The 13,627-nt window shown below is 47.1% G+C and overlaps 2 protein-coding genes across 2 annotated transcripts in view; one reads left to right on the top strand and one right to left on the bottom strand.

Annotated features, from left to right (window-relative positions):
- Positions 1-8,216, top strand: part of efhd2 (EF-hand domain family, member D2) — a 25,971-nt gene extending 17,755 nt beyond the window's left edge. Inside the window, exons 2-4 of the mRNA XM_062540783.1 lie at positions 1,246-1,393; positions 2,455-2,589; positions 4,646-8,216. Coding sequence (XP_062396767.1) covers positions 1,246-1,393; positions 2,455-2,589; positions 4,646-4,777 — 415 coding nt within the window. The 3' untranslated portion in view covers positions 4,778-8,216. The remainder of the gene's footprint in view (positions 1-1,245; positions 1,394-2,454; positions 2,590-4,645) is intronic.
- Positions 8,217-11,081: 2,865 nt separating this feature from the next.
- LOC134087012 (alpha-1A adrenergic receptor-like) lies at positions 11,082-13,189 on the bottom strand. Its single transcript, XM_062540212.1, has 2 exons — positions 12,104-13,189; positions 11,082-11,240 (listed from the first exon to the last, which is right to left on the bottom strand). The coding sequence occupies exons 1-2, from the start codon at positions 13,187-13,189 to the stop codon at positions 11,082-11,084; spliced, it is 1,245 nt and encodes a 414-aa protein (XP_062396196.1).
- Positions 13,190-13,627: the final 438 nt, after the last annotated feature.

The raw sequence follows: 13,627 nt of genomic DNA, 5'->3' as shown, positions 1-13,627 counted from the left end.
TAGATGGGGTTTGGTTTCTCCTCCCTGATCCAGAAGTGACATAGCTGACTTTTCTATTCTTGATTCAACACACACACACACACACACACACGCACACACACTTACACACGCTTACACACGCTTGATGTTTAAGTCACGACACACCTCTCTTCAGCTGTAGGGAATCCCCCTCTCTGGCTGCTAGATGGTCATGCCTCATCACTACCCCCTGCTGGCTGTGCTGCTGTACTGCGCTCTGGCCCTGTCCATGCGGCCCATGTGATGTTCTGTGTGCTCTGCTCCATTGGGCTGGTCAGTGTGGCCGGTCTGCAGGTCACTTTAGCAGCTGTGTGTGTTGTGGATGATCTCTAGCAGCTTCCAATAGTGCGCTTCCAAATGGTGTACACCAGTGATGTGAAAGGAGTTTGCACAGGCACTCCGAGATTTTGAGAAAAGTATAAAAAGCCTTTAATATGACATCATGCCAAGCACTGGTTTAAAAGCGCATGGGCCTACGTGTTACGGCCATATTGGCCTTCGTCAGGGCGAGGATTCTCACCTCACCTGTAGCAGAAGAGCACCTGAGTAAAACTAGTACACACCTGAAGAGTCTTGAGCATCCCGAGCCCCTTTGTGTTTCGGTTGCACAAATGACTTGGAATGACTCCACTCCCAATCTCTCAGAACGTGCAACATGAAGTCAAACTCGTCCGGTTGTTCGTGTTGTTCATGTCGGGGCAATGGGCACCACCACCCAGCTGCACCCTGGGCACCATCTGCGCTGTCTCATGGTATAAAGTAAGGGGTCTCCAGCAGGTAGCGTGTGATCTACCAGTAGCTCCCCACAGCTTTCTCAGTAGCTCTCCAAGCGGTCTGAGGAAGATGTTCATACGTCTGAGAACCCAGTCTCTTGGCACACTTGGAAAGTGTTAAAATTCCTATGAAATCAAATTCACAGTCTACAAAGAGAGGAGGTGAATGAGTTGAAAGGAACCTTTTAAAACGCATTCAAATCTTATTCAGCGGTTTTGGGTGGAGAGCAGCTATGTGAATAAATAACATGCTACTACTCACACAAAAGCTCTCGGCTGTGTCCATTTTGTCCAAGTAGCGCTCGGAAGAAAAAAAAAGTTGGAGACCCCTGGTATGAATGGACCTGTTAAAGCTTTAATGGAAAATATGTGGTCATGTATAAAGTTGTGTGAAAATCTGTCGTCTCAGAAACTGATCTGTCTGTGTGTGTGTGTGTGTGTGTGTGTGTTGCAGGTATGACGCGGAGAAGGATAACTTTATCGACCTGATGGAGCTGAAACTGATGATGGAGAAGCTGGGGGCCCCTCAGACTCACCTCGGCCTCAAGAACATGATCAAGGAGGTGGACGAGGACCTGGACGGCAAGCTCAGCTTCAGAGAGGTAACACACACAGGAGCACACACGCACACACACTCACAAGCATACACACACACACACACACACACACACACGCATATACACACACACACGTGCGCATATACACACACACACACACGCATACACACACACACACGCATGCACACACACACACACACACACGCGCATGTGTGTGTGTGTGTGTGTGTGTGTGTGTGGTGTTTCAGCGGGAGTGCCCTTCCTGCATAAATGAGTGCTGTTCCTCTTTCTCCTCCTAGTTCCTGCTGAATTTGGGCCGTGTGTGTGTGTGTAGGGTGGTGATGGCGTAGTGGTTAAAGAGCTGGACCAGCATATAGGTGTGTGTGTGTGTAGGGCGGTGATAGTGTAGTGGCTAAGGAGCTGGGCTAGCGTGTATTAATGTGTGTGTATGTGGTGAATCTGGTGATAGCATAGTGGTTAAGGAGCTGGGCTAGCAGGTGGTAGTAGTAGTAGTAGTGGTGGTGGTGGTAGTGGTAGTGGTAGTGGTAGTGGTAGTGGTAGTGGTAGTGGTAGTGGTAGTGGTAGTGGTAGTGGTAGTGGTAGTGGTAGTGGTAGTGGTAGTGGTAGTGGTAGTAGTGTGTGTAGGTAGTGTAGTGTTTAAGGAGCTGGGTAAGCGTGCATTAGCCTGAAAGTTCATTTCCCGGCTTCCTCCTTGAGCAAGGCTCTTAACCCTGAGTTATCTGGGGACAATGTATAATGACCATGTAACCCCTGGAATACAGTTGATGCATCACTTTAGACAGCACTGTCTGCTAAATGAATGCGTGTCGCATGTCGCGTGTCGCGTGTTTCGTGTGTGTGCTGCGGTGCCCTTCCTGTGTAAATGACCCCTCTTCCTCTTCCTCTCTAGTTCCTGTGTAAATGACCCCTCTTCCTCTTCCTCTCTAGTTCCTGTGTAAATGACCCCTCTTCCTCTTCCTCTCTAGTTCCTGTGTAAATGACCCCTCTTCCTCTTCCTCTCTAGTTCCTGTGTAAATGACCCCTCTTCCTCTTCCTCTCTAGTTCCTGTGTAAATGACCACTCTTCCTCTTCCTCTTCCTCTCTAGTTCCTGCTGATCTTCCGTAAGGCGGAGGCCGGTGAGCTGGCAGAGGACAGCGGTCTCCTCGTCCTCGCTCGCCTCTCCGAGATCGACGTCTCCACCGAGGGGGTCAAGGGCGCCAAGACCTTCTTTGAGGCCAAAGTACGTAACACACACACACACACACACACACACACACACACACACACACACACACACACACACACACACACACACACACACACACACACACACACACACACACACACACTAAATGAAAGTGTATGGAATAGTACCGCCCCAAAACGAGTGTATCCTCCATCAGTAGGAGTTGATGGTAAAGCAGAATGAGGTGTTGGATCAGTGAGTGTAAGTCCAGGTGCGTCCACTGAGTGGTGCTGTTGAGAGAGGAGTGTAGCAAATGGCATATCCCTTACAGAAATGTGCTGTTTCTGGCGTACAGTTGCCGCATATTTACGGCAAGGTCATATTTTCACATGCAAATTAGGTTTCTGGCAAACAGTTGTGGTTAACTTTTGGCTGTGTCTCAGCAAATGTGCAGCAATGTCATTATGCAAATGGGGTTTGTCACCAGAAGTTCACTAGAAGTTTGCCATTATTGTAGGCTGGGTGAACCCTGCCTGAACTTCCGGCGAATTTGGATTTCGCTCGGCAGCTCAGGCTGGAAACCTGCACATCTATCTCCTCTGTTCCCTGCCAGATCCTTTGGCTCCAATCAGAAACTAGCTTGTCCAAAAGACGCACTGGATTGTTGGTCTTATTGGTTGAAGGACTATCCAGGCATACGGAGACATTTGAACGATGCTCACTGATCACGCCTCTTGTACAGTAGAAATAAAGCGCAGACTCCCCAGACTAATGTTCAATTTTAAAAGATTGAGCTTAGTATGGTGATGGCCAGACCACCATTATTGGCTAAGTGTTGTGGCAAATCACTGGCATGCACATTGGCCACTAGTGGCAAACTTCTCATAGCCTGGCTAGCGCCTACCACTTCTCAATGAGACGCTATACTAGCCTAGCCTGGCTAGCGCCTACCACTTCTCAATGAGACGTTATACTAGCCTAGCCTGGCTAGCGCCTACCACTTCTCAATGAGACGCTATACTAGCCTAGCCTGGCTAGCACCTACCACTTCTCAATGAGACGCTATACTAGCCTAGCCTGGCTAGCGCCTACCACTTCTCAATGAGACGTGGTCTGGCAACCAAACGTTCATTTTCTCGTATTTTGAAAAATGCCCAGATCTGTTCATTGGGCGCCACAGATGTCTATCAAATGCATCTGTGCATAGCTCATCATCGTCTTGCTTTCCCCCCTGTTCTGTGATTGGTCCCCTATCGGAGGAAAAAATTAGGGCAGTAGTTTCCAGACCTTAGCCTTAGCAGCGTGAATGAAATTGTGCGCAAGGCAGCATGGGAACACCCAGGCTAAACTTCATTGTTGCCAGAACTTTGCTGGGAGTTTGCCTCTAGCCGCCAACATCGGCAAACTTCTGCCAATATTTTCTAGTGAACTCCTTTGTTTCCCACAAATTACCCACAAGTTTGCTGCAAATCTACCGCACACATTTAATTTATGTAAGGGGTAGCGTTCGCTCCCTCAACAACATCACAATGGCTTACGATGCGTTTGCAGTGGCATTCAGGCCTTGACCTCAGGTCCTGGGCAGTTAGAATAAGAGGAAGATGATCGGCACTAAATAAAGTTTCCTAGAATTGCTTTAAAAAGTGTAAAATGTTTACTATGTTGTAAGTCGCTTTTGTTAAAAAGGGTCAACCAAATGTAATGTACTGTAATGTAATGTTTAACGATGAGTGCATTGGGCTCACCCATTCTGCTTCTGTGGGGGAGATGAGTGCATTGGGCTCACCCATTCCTCTTCTGCGGGGTAGATGATGTGTGTCTGAGGCTGTGCGTGACCTTTTGTGAGCTGAGAATTATAAGGTTCTATCTCCATTTTGGTCGAAATTGAGTTTTTGACATCATCTGATCCATTAGGTGCTTATTAATGCCTGTGTGGTGTTATTTTTGTAAAAAAAAAAAAAAAAAGTTAATTATTAGCAAAATAAAAAGGTACTACAGTACAGTTTTGCTAGCTATGTAAAACTTTGATGCTCAATATCTCAGAACTACCCTAAACGGAGATAGAACCTTATAATTCTAAGCTCACGCTTTGCCCTCTGACCTCCCGCAGGTTCAGGCCATCAATGAGTCGAACCGCTTCGAGGCGGAGATCCGGCAGGAGCAGGAGGAGAAGAAGAAGGAGGCGGAGGACCGTAAGCAGAGGCAGGCGGCCTTCAAGAACCTGCAGTCGGCCTTCAAGTGACCGCCGCGTCCAGCCGCGCTCCCGCCCTGCCCCGCCCGCACAACACACTGCTCACTCTCATTCCTGCTCACACACACACACACACACACCCATCCATTCGTCTGGCTGTCTGCCTGACCGACCAACCGACTGACCAACTATCCCTTCCAATCCTTCCGTCTCTCTGCAGTCTTTTCCCATTCCATATGCAGTCATCATTCATTGAGAGAGTCTTATGCAACGCTCACCTAGAGCTTAGCGTGTGTGTGTGTGCACCTGTGTGTGTGTGTGTGTGTGTGTGTGTGTGGATTGGACTGGACTGGCCTGGATTGAGTTAGGCTTTCTCACTCATTGTGCTTTAGTGTGTTTGGTCTCTAAATTCCCCTATTTAGTGTTGGCTTTTAAATGTTTGTCCCAGTTCACCTTTCTGATTGGCCACTTCGGGCCACTCTGCTTTTGTGAATGACCTTTGCACTCTGTCCGTGATGTCATTTCCTGGAAGCACTCTGAGAGTGTTATTTCCGACAAGGCTTTAGCAGCTACTCTGCGCTTCCCTTTACAGAGGCCTGATCACACACACACACACACACACACACACTTGATGTAGATATTCTAAAGACCAGGAGTATAGTTGATCTCTCTCCTATAAAGTATATGTGTGTATGCAAATGCAACGACACACACACACACACACACACACACATTCAGGCAGCGAGGAGCAGATGTGTTCTACTGAATCTATCTAAATGTCTCTAGATTTGTACTCGTTGTGTGTGAGTGAGGCGTACGCATGCGTGATGGTCGTTGATTGGTCGTTTTGAGCTGTCCGTTATATGCATGGTCACTGTGAAGTTCTGACAATCTTTAACCCGATTGGTCCCCTGATCAGAGGTCCTCCCCAGCCTCACACTCTGATTGGCTAAGCTGCTGAAAGTCAAGGCCCACCCACCCGCACAGTCTCAAAGTCTCACTGAAAATCACGTTTCCCTTCAGAAGTGATCACTGAAAACTACTGAAGGCAGCAACCGGCCCTGGCTTTCACAGAGAGGTGTGTGTGTTGTGTGTGTGTGTGTGTTGTGTGTGTGTGTTGTGTGTGTGTTGTGTGTGTGTGTGTGTGTTTGTTGTGTGTGTGTGTGTGTTGTGTGTGTGTGTGATTGAGGATGTGTGAGTGAACATGAGAATAGGGAAAACAAAAGAAACAGGAGAAGATGGTGTTTAGTTTTGTGTGCAGAGTCGACAGGTGTGTGTGTGTGTGTGTGTGTGTGTGTGTGTTTGTGTGAGTGAGGGGTTCGTCCTTCGACCTTGTAATTCTGCCGCTTGTGTCTGACCTGCTGTGTGTTGGGGTGCACATGACTCCGTATTGTCTCTGTGACGACCTGCAGCCAATCAGAAGTGGTGGTCATAGTCACCTGATCTACATCCCCCTTAAAGCTGAAGAAAACTATTAGCAAGTCATAGTGTACCAGAGCACAGGGCCTACTGCTCTCTGAGGCTTACACACACACACACACACACACACACACACATGCTCGCACATACTTACACACACACACACACACACACACACACACACACACACAAACGTACACATGCCTGCACACACACTTACACATGCTCGCACATACTTACACACACACACACACACAAACACACACACACTTACACATGCTCGCACATACTTACACACACACACACACACACACACACAAACACACACAAACTTACACATGCTCACACATACTTACACACACACACACACACAAACAAACTTACACATGCCTGCACACACACTACCATGTGCATGCACACACTTACATTTACACACATACACACTCAAACACACACACGCATGCACTCAAAGGCATACATACTGATGCAGCTGTGAACAATGTTTAACTCCCGTGTAAGGTGTGTGAGAGCGAGCTGTAGTTGACTGGTGGTGTTCAACACAGATGCCACTATTACCATCATGTTTGCCTGCTTAAAGTAACACGACCGTCGGCGTGATTTTATGAGCTATTGTGAAACAAGAAAATAAATAAATAATTATGAAACGTTTAAATAATGTGAAAATAAAATAAATTAGCACATTTTTTAACACAGCTGTTTTAATAAAGTTGATTTGGTTGCCAATGAGGGCTTGCGTGTGTATTGTGAGACGCAGTACCACCGCTCTCCCAGGTGGGGGCGTGTGTCGCCACACTTGGCGTTTTCGTCGACTTCCTCCCTCAGAAAAGAGCAGTGCGACCACTAGGGGGTTGAGACCTGCTGGCTTGTGTACAAAGAGTCAAATATTTTTCCATGAGAATAAAACTAAAATGCGTTTAGTTTTGTATGGTGTGGGCTTCTGTGAATCATCAACATTCTCTAATGATTTTGTTTTGTTTTTGTTTCCTTCTGTTGGTCATGGCGACCTCACACTTTTCCCCTGTCACACACACATTTTGCCTGTTGCACAGAGAGGAGTGCATCACAGACACAGACACAGACACAGACACAGACACAGACACAGACACAGACGACTGTGTGTGTAGCTGTAGTCTCTGTCCTCCTCAGCTCAAGGTCATGCTGTGCCAAATGTAGTTAGCTGTGTGAGTGAAGTGTGTGTCTCCTTCTGAGGTCACGGTCAGGTCAAGAGGGACTAGAACTCACTCAGCCAATCACTGATGACCTCAATCGCGAGGGACCAGTCATTACTCTAGTGAGATCATTATTGATTAGCACTGTTCAGGAACACACACACACACACACACACACACACACACACTCACACTTGGGCAAATCAACATTTTGTGATTTAAAGATTCCAGCCAACTGATTTGATCCCTATTCCAGATGAGTGGTGGTGATGGAGAGGTCCAGTTTAGAGTCTAGGTGATGCTTGGTGAAGAGGTCAGAGTTCAGAGCTTAGATGAGGCTTGGTGAAGAGGTGCATTCTGGGGCCTCGCCCCTTTTAAGGAATCAAACTGTTTGTTATGTTCCCCTGTTCCGACACGGCCTGCCAACTCTGGAACACCCCTACCGGTTCCACCAGATCTAGAACACTGCTACCAGTTCCCCTCTGGAACACCATTACCAGTTCCAACAATGGAACAATGCTACCGGTTCCACCAAATCTATTCGGTTCCGGCTGAAACCTGGGCCAGGTCCGGTCTTGAAGTGTTCCACAGTCAGCTGCTGTGTGGATACGTATGGGCTGCTGTACATCCCCCTACACACACACACACACACACACACACAAACTAAATGTTGTGTGTGTGTGTGTGTGTGTGGAGCGCTGTACATGCCCCGGAGTCCTCCTGTCTGTGTTCACAGCCCGACATGATGATGGGTTTGACATCATTTCCTGTAGGCTTAATATATTAGATGAGTGGCTGTTCCATGATGCATATTTTATTTTTGATTTTCTTACTAAAATGTATAACTATTCTTGTGGCAATAAATACATTTACTTTGGAAAGTCGTTGTCTGTGCTTTCATTGTGTTCACATCTTCCCTCAAAAGGGAATACTCAAAACGGATTGTGTTTTCATCTCCATATTTGGGTCTACAGTATAAACATCTGACATTTACCACGCTCATCTAGACTGTACCTTAAAATATGTGATGTTGGATAATAATGTTGTTTTTAATCATCAGAAGAAGAGCTAAAATACGATTTGTTGGCACATCTTTCAGTCACTTTTATCCTCAAATTGACATTTCATTTTAGAACTACAACACTTATTACATTAACAGTGTTACTGTGGGCAGAATACTAGACCACGCTAGGACGTTCTGTAATGTTATGATGTTGAAAGCGTTGTAAGTTTAATGGAAATGGCAGATATTTGTGATGTTGAAAGCGTTGTAAGTTTAATGGAAATGGCAGATATTTGTGATGTTGAAAGCGTTGTAAGTTTAATGGAAATGGCCCATCAAATTTCCGTCAAACGTAAGTTCAGAAAAATAGCCGAGCTGGTTGAATTTATTAATCAGAGATGAGGTAATACTTCAGGCATGCATCAAACCAAGTATCAGCCTTCCAACAACATTTCCACATACAGTTTGAACATCATAAAAAAATGATATTGTGAAACTTAACCACTAAGCTTTCGTCTTAAAAGTTTGTGTCCATTCCAACACATTTTCCATAAATATGTAATTAAAAGTACATTGTAAATGATGATGCAACTTAATCAGTCACACTTAAATGGCAGGAACCCAAGGAACAATAATAAACACTCCAAATATTATATACAAACATTTAACGTTATACTGATGGCAAGAAAATACATTTCTCTCAGATGTCCACTCCGATACACATTTAGCGTTGAAAGTAAACATTTCTAAACTTTGTCAATGACCATAGCCATGAGAAATCTAGTTTATCCTTCGAGAGAGAAAACAAACTTAAAACATTTTAAGGGGGTTTAATTCCTATGCCTGGTTAAACAAAGACCTTATCCTGATGGTGAAACTGCCCATTGTGGTGAACATTAAATCCATTCCTGGACTGGCAACATGTGTCCAACAGCCAGTCTAGTGGGAAACCTGTCTCTGCTGAATGACTGAAGCTAAGCAGCAGTGGCCCAGGTTAGTACCTGGATGGGAGACCTCCTGGGAAAACTAGGCTGCTGCTGGAACAGGACAGGGCACCTGTATGGGACAGTCTTCTGTCCAAAATACTTCATCCCAGTGACAGGACAGGACTGATATTAAATGGAGTTTGTTACTGGTCCAATAGGGCCAAGCGCAAGGGCTTCTCTGGTGTCCTGGCTCATTCCATTGGGCCCCTAGCCAGCTCATTCACTCCATCTCTCACTGCTGTGTGAGCAGTGGTCTGATGCATTACTCAGGTGGGTTCTCTACAGGGTTCTGGTCCATTACCCAGGTGGGTTCTATACAGTGGTGGTAGGTGAGGCTTCACTATACATGCTTTATGCTGTGTTATATAAATGCAAGTCACATGCACTAACAGTGACTAATAGGAAGGTCAGAAGCATCACTGTGCGGTGTAGGCATCACCATCTTAACACTGTCCTTCCAGAGGACACCAACATCCCATGGTGTTACAGCCAAGGTGATGGTTGCCATGACACTCCACTGTCAAGCACCAGGAGGAGATGGAACCCACCAAGGAGATGAGACCCACCAACTCCCACCCAGAGCACTTCACAGGGAGGAGATGGGACCAAGGGGGCAGCGAACGTTCTGAGAGTGTAGACAGTATGGCGGCCGCCACGCTAACGAGAAGACCGTGGCTAGCTGGCCATTCCATTGAATCCTATGGGGCGTAAGCGCCACTTTGACATCAAATTACAATAGAGCTGAAGCGTTTTAAGCCTTTATATTAACATTTTCTATTGTCGGGGTACATACTACATTGTGAAATTGACATAATAATCTCGTAACGGTCTTATCGGCTGAGTAATTAACGTTTTTCCGAAGTCAATGCTAAAGTGTTAAAGGCGCATGAGTGATGACCTCTAGTGGCCAAAATGTCTTATGAATTAAAGGCTCCGTAATTTCCAAGAACCAAATTAATGGGGAAACTTACTGGCGTTAAGTGAAGAGGAAGCCAATAACTACAAAACGCAGTCCTTGCTTTTAGGAAGTGACCACTGGAAATGTTCCAGTCTACATTTAATATTTTATTACAAAGATAATTCACTTAGAGGCTGTAAAAACATTTTCAATGTATTTGCTGAGCCTGAGACTGGCACACACAAACTCTTTCGGCGCCCCATAGGCTACGCTACTGTAGCCACACTGTCATAATATTGGTATTAAAACACTTTTAGCATTGGACTGGGGGGTTAGGTAACACATAAATAGAATCATATAGTAATATAAGTGCTCATTTGACAGTAACACGCCATTTGTTAAGCATATAGCTTATTCCAGAATATAGCTTGTTCAGCTCAAGTGTCACTGATGCCAATTCACGATTACTCATGCCTATGCTACCTTTCCAGTGTAGGCTACAACTTAAACCTAAACTCTTACATTTCCCCTGGTGTAGGCTAGCACAATGTATCGGTCAACAACAAACTATTTTAAAAATGCACATTTAAGACAGACAGCTGCAAAATTAGCTTCAGTCACCCTTCGAACCAACAGCCGACCATTTTGATTGTGTTTGTTTATGCTGGGAAGTAGTCGAAGTAGACGCAGATACGTAGATTCGCAGATCTCGCCTAGTTCACTGAGGAGGTAGTTTCATTACCACAAACGGATGACGCGGCTATCTCCAGACTGCGACCCGGTTCAATGTGAGCGGACAGAAAAAAAGAGTAGCGTCCAGGCCGAGAGACATGTCGGGAGGCAGGTCAACGGCACGGGCTCAGTCCCGCCGTCTCCTGCAGCTCCGTAGAGCGGCGAGCGTCCGGTGGAACTCGGCACGGAACTGCCGGTTGAGGAGAGAGTAGATGAGCGGGTGCAGTGCCGCGGGAACGCACGTCAGCACCAGCGCGGACGTCTGCAACTCCCGGAACATCCAGTCCTGAAACAGGAAGTGGACGAGCTTTAATAGTAAGTAAGTAAGTAAGTAAGTAAGTAAGTAAGTAAGTAAGTAAGTAAGTAAATAAATAAATAAATAAATAAATAAGTAAGTAGTCTTATTTGTATAGCACCATAACCATACACAGAATGCAGCTCAAAGTGGCTAACATTTGGCGTACTTAACATGATAGGCTAATAAAGTAGGCTAAAATAAAAAGTAATACAAATTCAAACAAACAAAACAATACATAAAACATCAGATATTTAGAATTAAGAAAATATTATATTTCACAAGATAGTAGGCCTATGAGGTATACGGCAAGACAACAAGTAGCCTACCTACTGTCTGTGAAATAGGAAGAGCCTGTCAATAGCAGCAGTCGAATGCAAAATTATATGAAAAAAATAGGCTTCCAGATAAAATTGAGTTGACTAAAAGCTGTCATATGCCGGTAGCCTACATTTTGAGTCTTTTTTTTTTTTTTTAGATATTTACTGAACTCGTCTGCTTGATATAAGCTACAGAGGGTGTTGATAGCTTCGATGCATAATGGTGTCACAACACAAAAGTCTACCCTAGATATAGGCTATGAAAACTTTATCTCGGAGAAAACTGACGCATCCAGTGGCTTACATTATATACAGAACAATCGATCAATCATTGCTATTATTACAATAAAACGCCAGCTGCAGAGTCAGCCATAACGCCAAATAACTGTAATAAATGACACGATCTAAATAACGGTGTTAAGAATGTCAGGTAGACTTCTGCATGTGTGTGCGCTGACTGGTGGCCCCTCCACCCCTCCGGTCCTCTCCACACCACCCCTCCGGTCCTCTCCACACCACCCCTCCGGTCCTCACCTCGGGCCGAGCGGCTGCGCAGGAGCCCAGGATGAGGCACAGCACCAGCGGCATCCAGAACAGCAGCACCGCGATGATGATGGACCCGAACCGCTTCGCCAGCTTCCCCTCCAGGCGCTTCTGCCCGAGCTCTTTCGCCGTCGGGGTCAGGATGCACACGGCGCCCACGATCTCCGGGGACGGTCTAGCCCGCTCCTGCAGCGCCGGTGGTGGTGGTGACGGCATCATCTCTGGTAGGCCTACTGGCCCGTTCCCCTCTTCCTCCGGTGATGATGACGGTTTGCCCGCAGGCTCGCGCTCACAGGGTTTGGATAGAGTGCCGCTCGGACGTTGTTGCGCGTGCTGCGAGAAGCTCTGCCAACCGGACACCTGTCTGGACATGGAATGTTTGAGTTGGACCCCGCGGTCGAAGATCTTATTGGAGTGCTGTCGGACAACCACGAATATACGCAGATAATGCACCGCTATTAGAACGAGGCAACATCCCCAAACCGGCACCAGCACGAACACGCCGAACGGGTCCACAACGAACGGGTTGGGCATACCGTGCGGACGCACGTGAGTGCACATCATGTAGTAGAGCGCGTCTTTGCTCAGAGTGAGCGAGAGCACGGCTAGCACGAGCCCCAGGGCCCAGATGAAGAGCAGCCACACGCGCACTCTGCCTCGGCGGGTCTCCGCTCTAAACGGGAAGGCGATGGCGCGGAACCTCTCCACGCTGATGCCCACGAGACTCAGCAGCTGCACGCAGCTACACAGCGCGTACGTGAACTGCAGCAGGCAGCAGAGGCGCGCGCTCACCTCTGTACCCCGCCCGAGCGCCCAGAGCAGTGACGCGAGGAACACCGGCGTGTCCACCGAGCACTTGAGCAGGTCGCTCGCGGCTAGGTTGACCAGCAGCGCGTTGTTGGCCGTGCGCAGAGTCTTGTTCCGTAGCACCACCCAGCACACGAGCACGTTACCGGAGACGCCGAGCAGCAGCGACAGGCTGAGGAGGACGCAGTTGAACACCACGAACGGTGTGTGTTCGGTCCCGGTGCTGCACGGCGAGCTCTCGTTCGCACCTCCGTGGGTTTCCAGTGTCATCCCACCGGCACACACACACACACACACACACTCACACACACTCACATGGTGCGAGCGCAACGGACCACAGAGCTAGCGACGACTGTGAGGTCTTTCCTGTACACAGCAAAGCCCGTGGACCAGTCAGTCATCCTCGAGTGACGTCAGGGCCATTCTAAACCTGCACGACACACACACACACACACACACACACACACACACACACACACACACACACACACACACACGGGGTTCAACAACCCTCAGGTTAACCCATTGCATTGAAAGTTATGTCCGCATGCTTTGTTGTATTATAACACACACACACACACACACACACACGAGGCTCTGTGGCATCTTTACCAGGTTGCTATTGGAGACCATTAACATCACATCCTAGATCTTCAAACAAAGACATATTTTTGCCTAGTAGACTGTGATTAGCCTTCAACCCACTAT

Source organism: Sardina pilchardus, chromosome 7 (assembly GCF_963854185.1).
Source record: "Sardina pilchardus chromosome 7, fSarPil1.1, whole genome shotgun sequence".
In the NCBI taxonomy this organism is placed as follows: Eukaryota; Metazoa; Chordata; class Actinopteri; order Clupeiformes; family Clupeidae; genus Sardina; species Sardina pilchardus.
The sequence above is the reverse complement of the archived record's forward strand: the minus strand, read 5'-3'. Positions and strand labels throughout refer to the sequence as shown.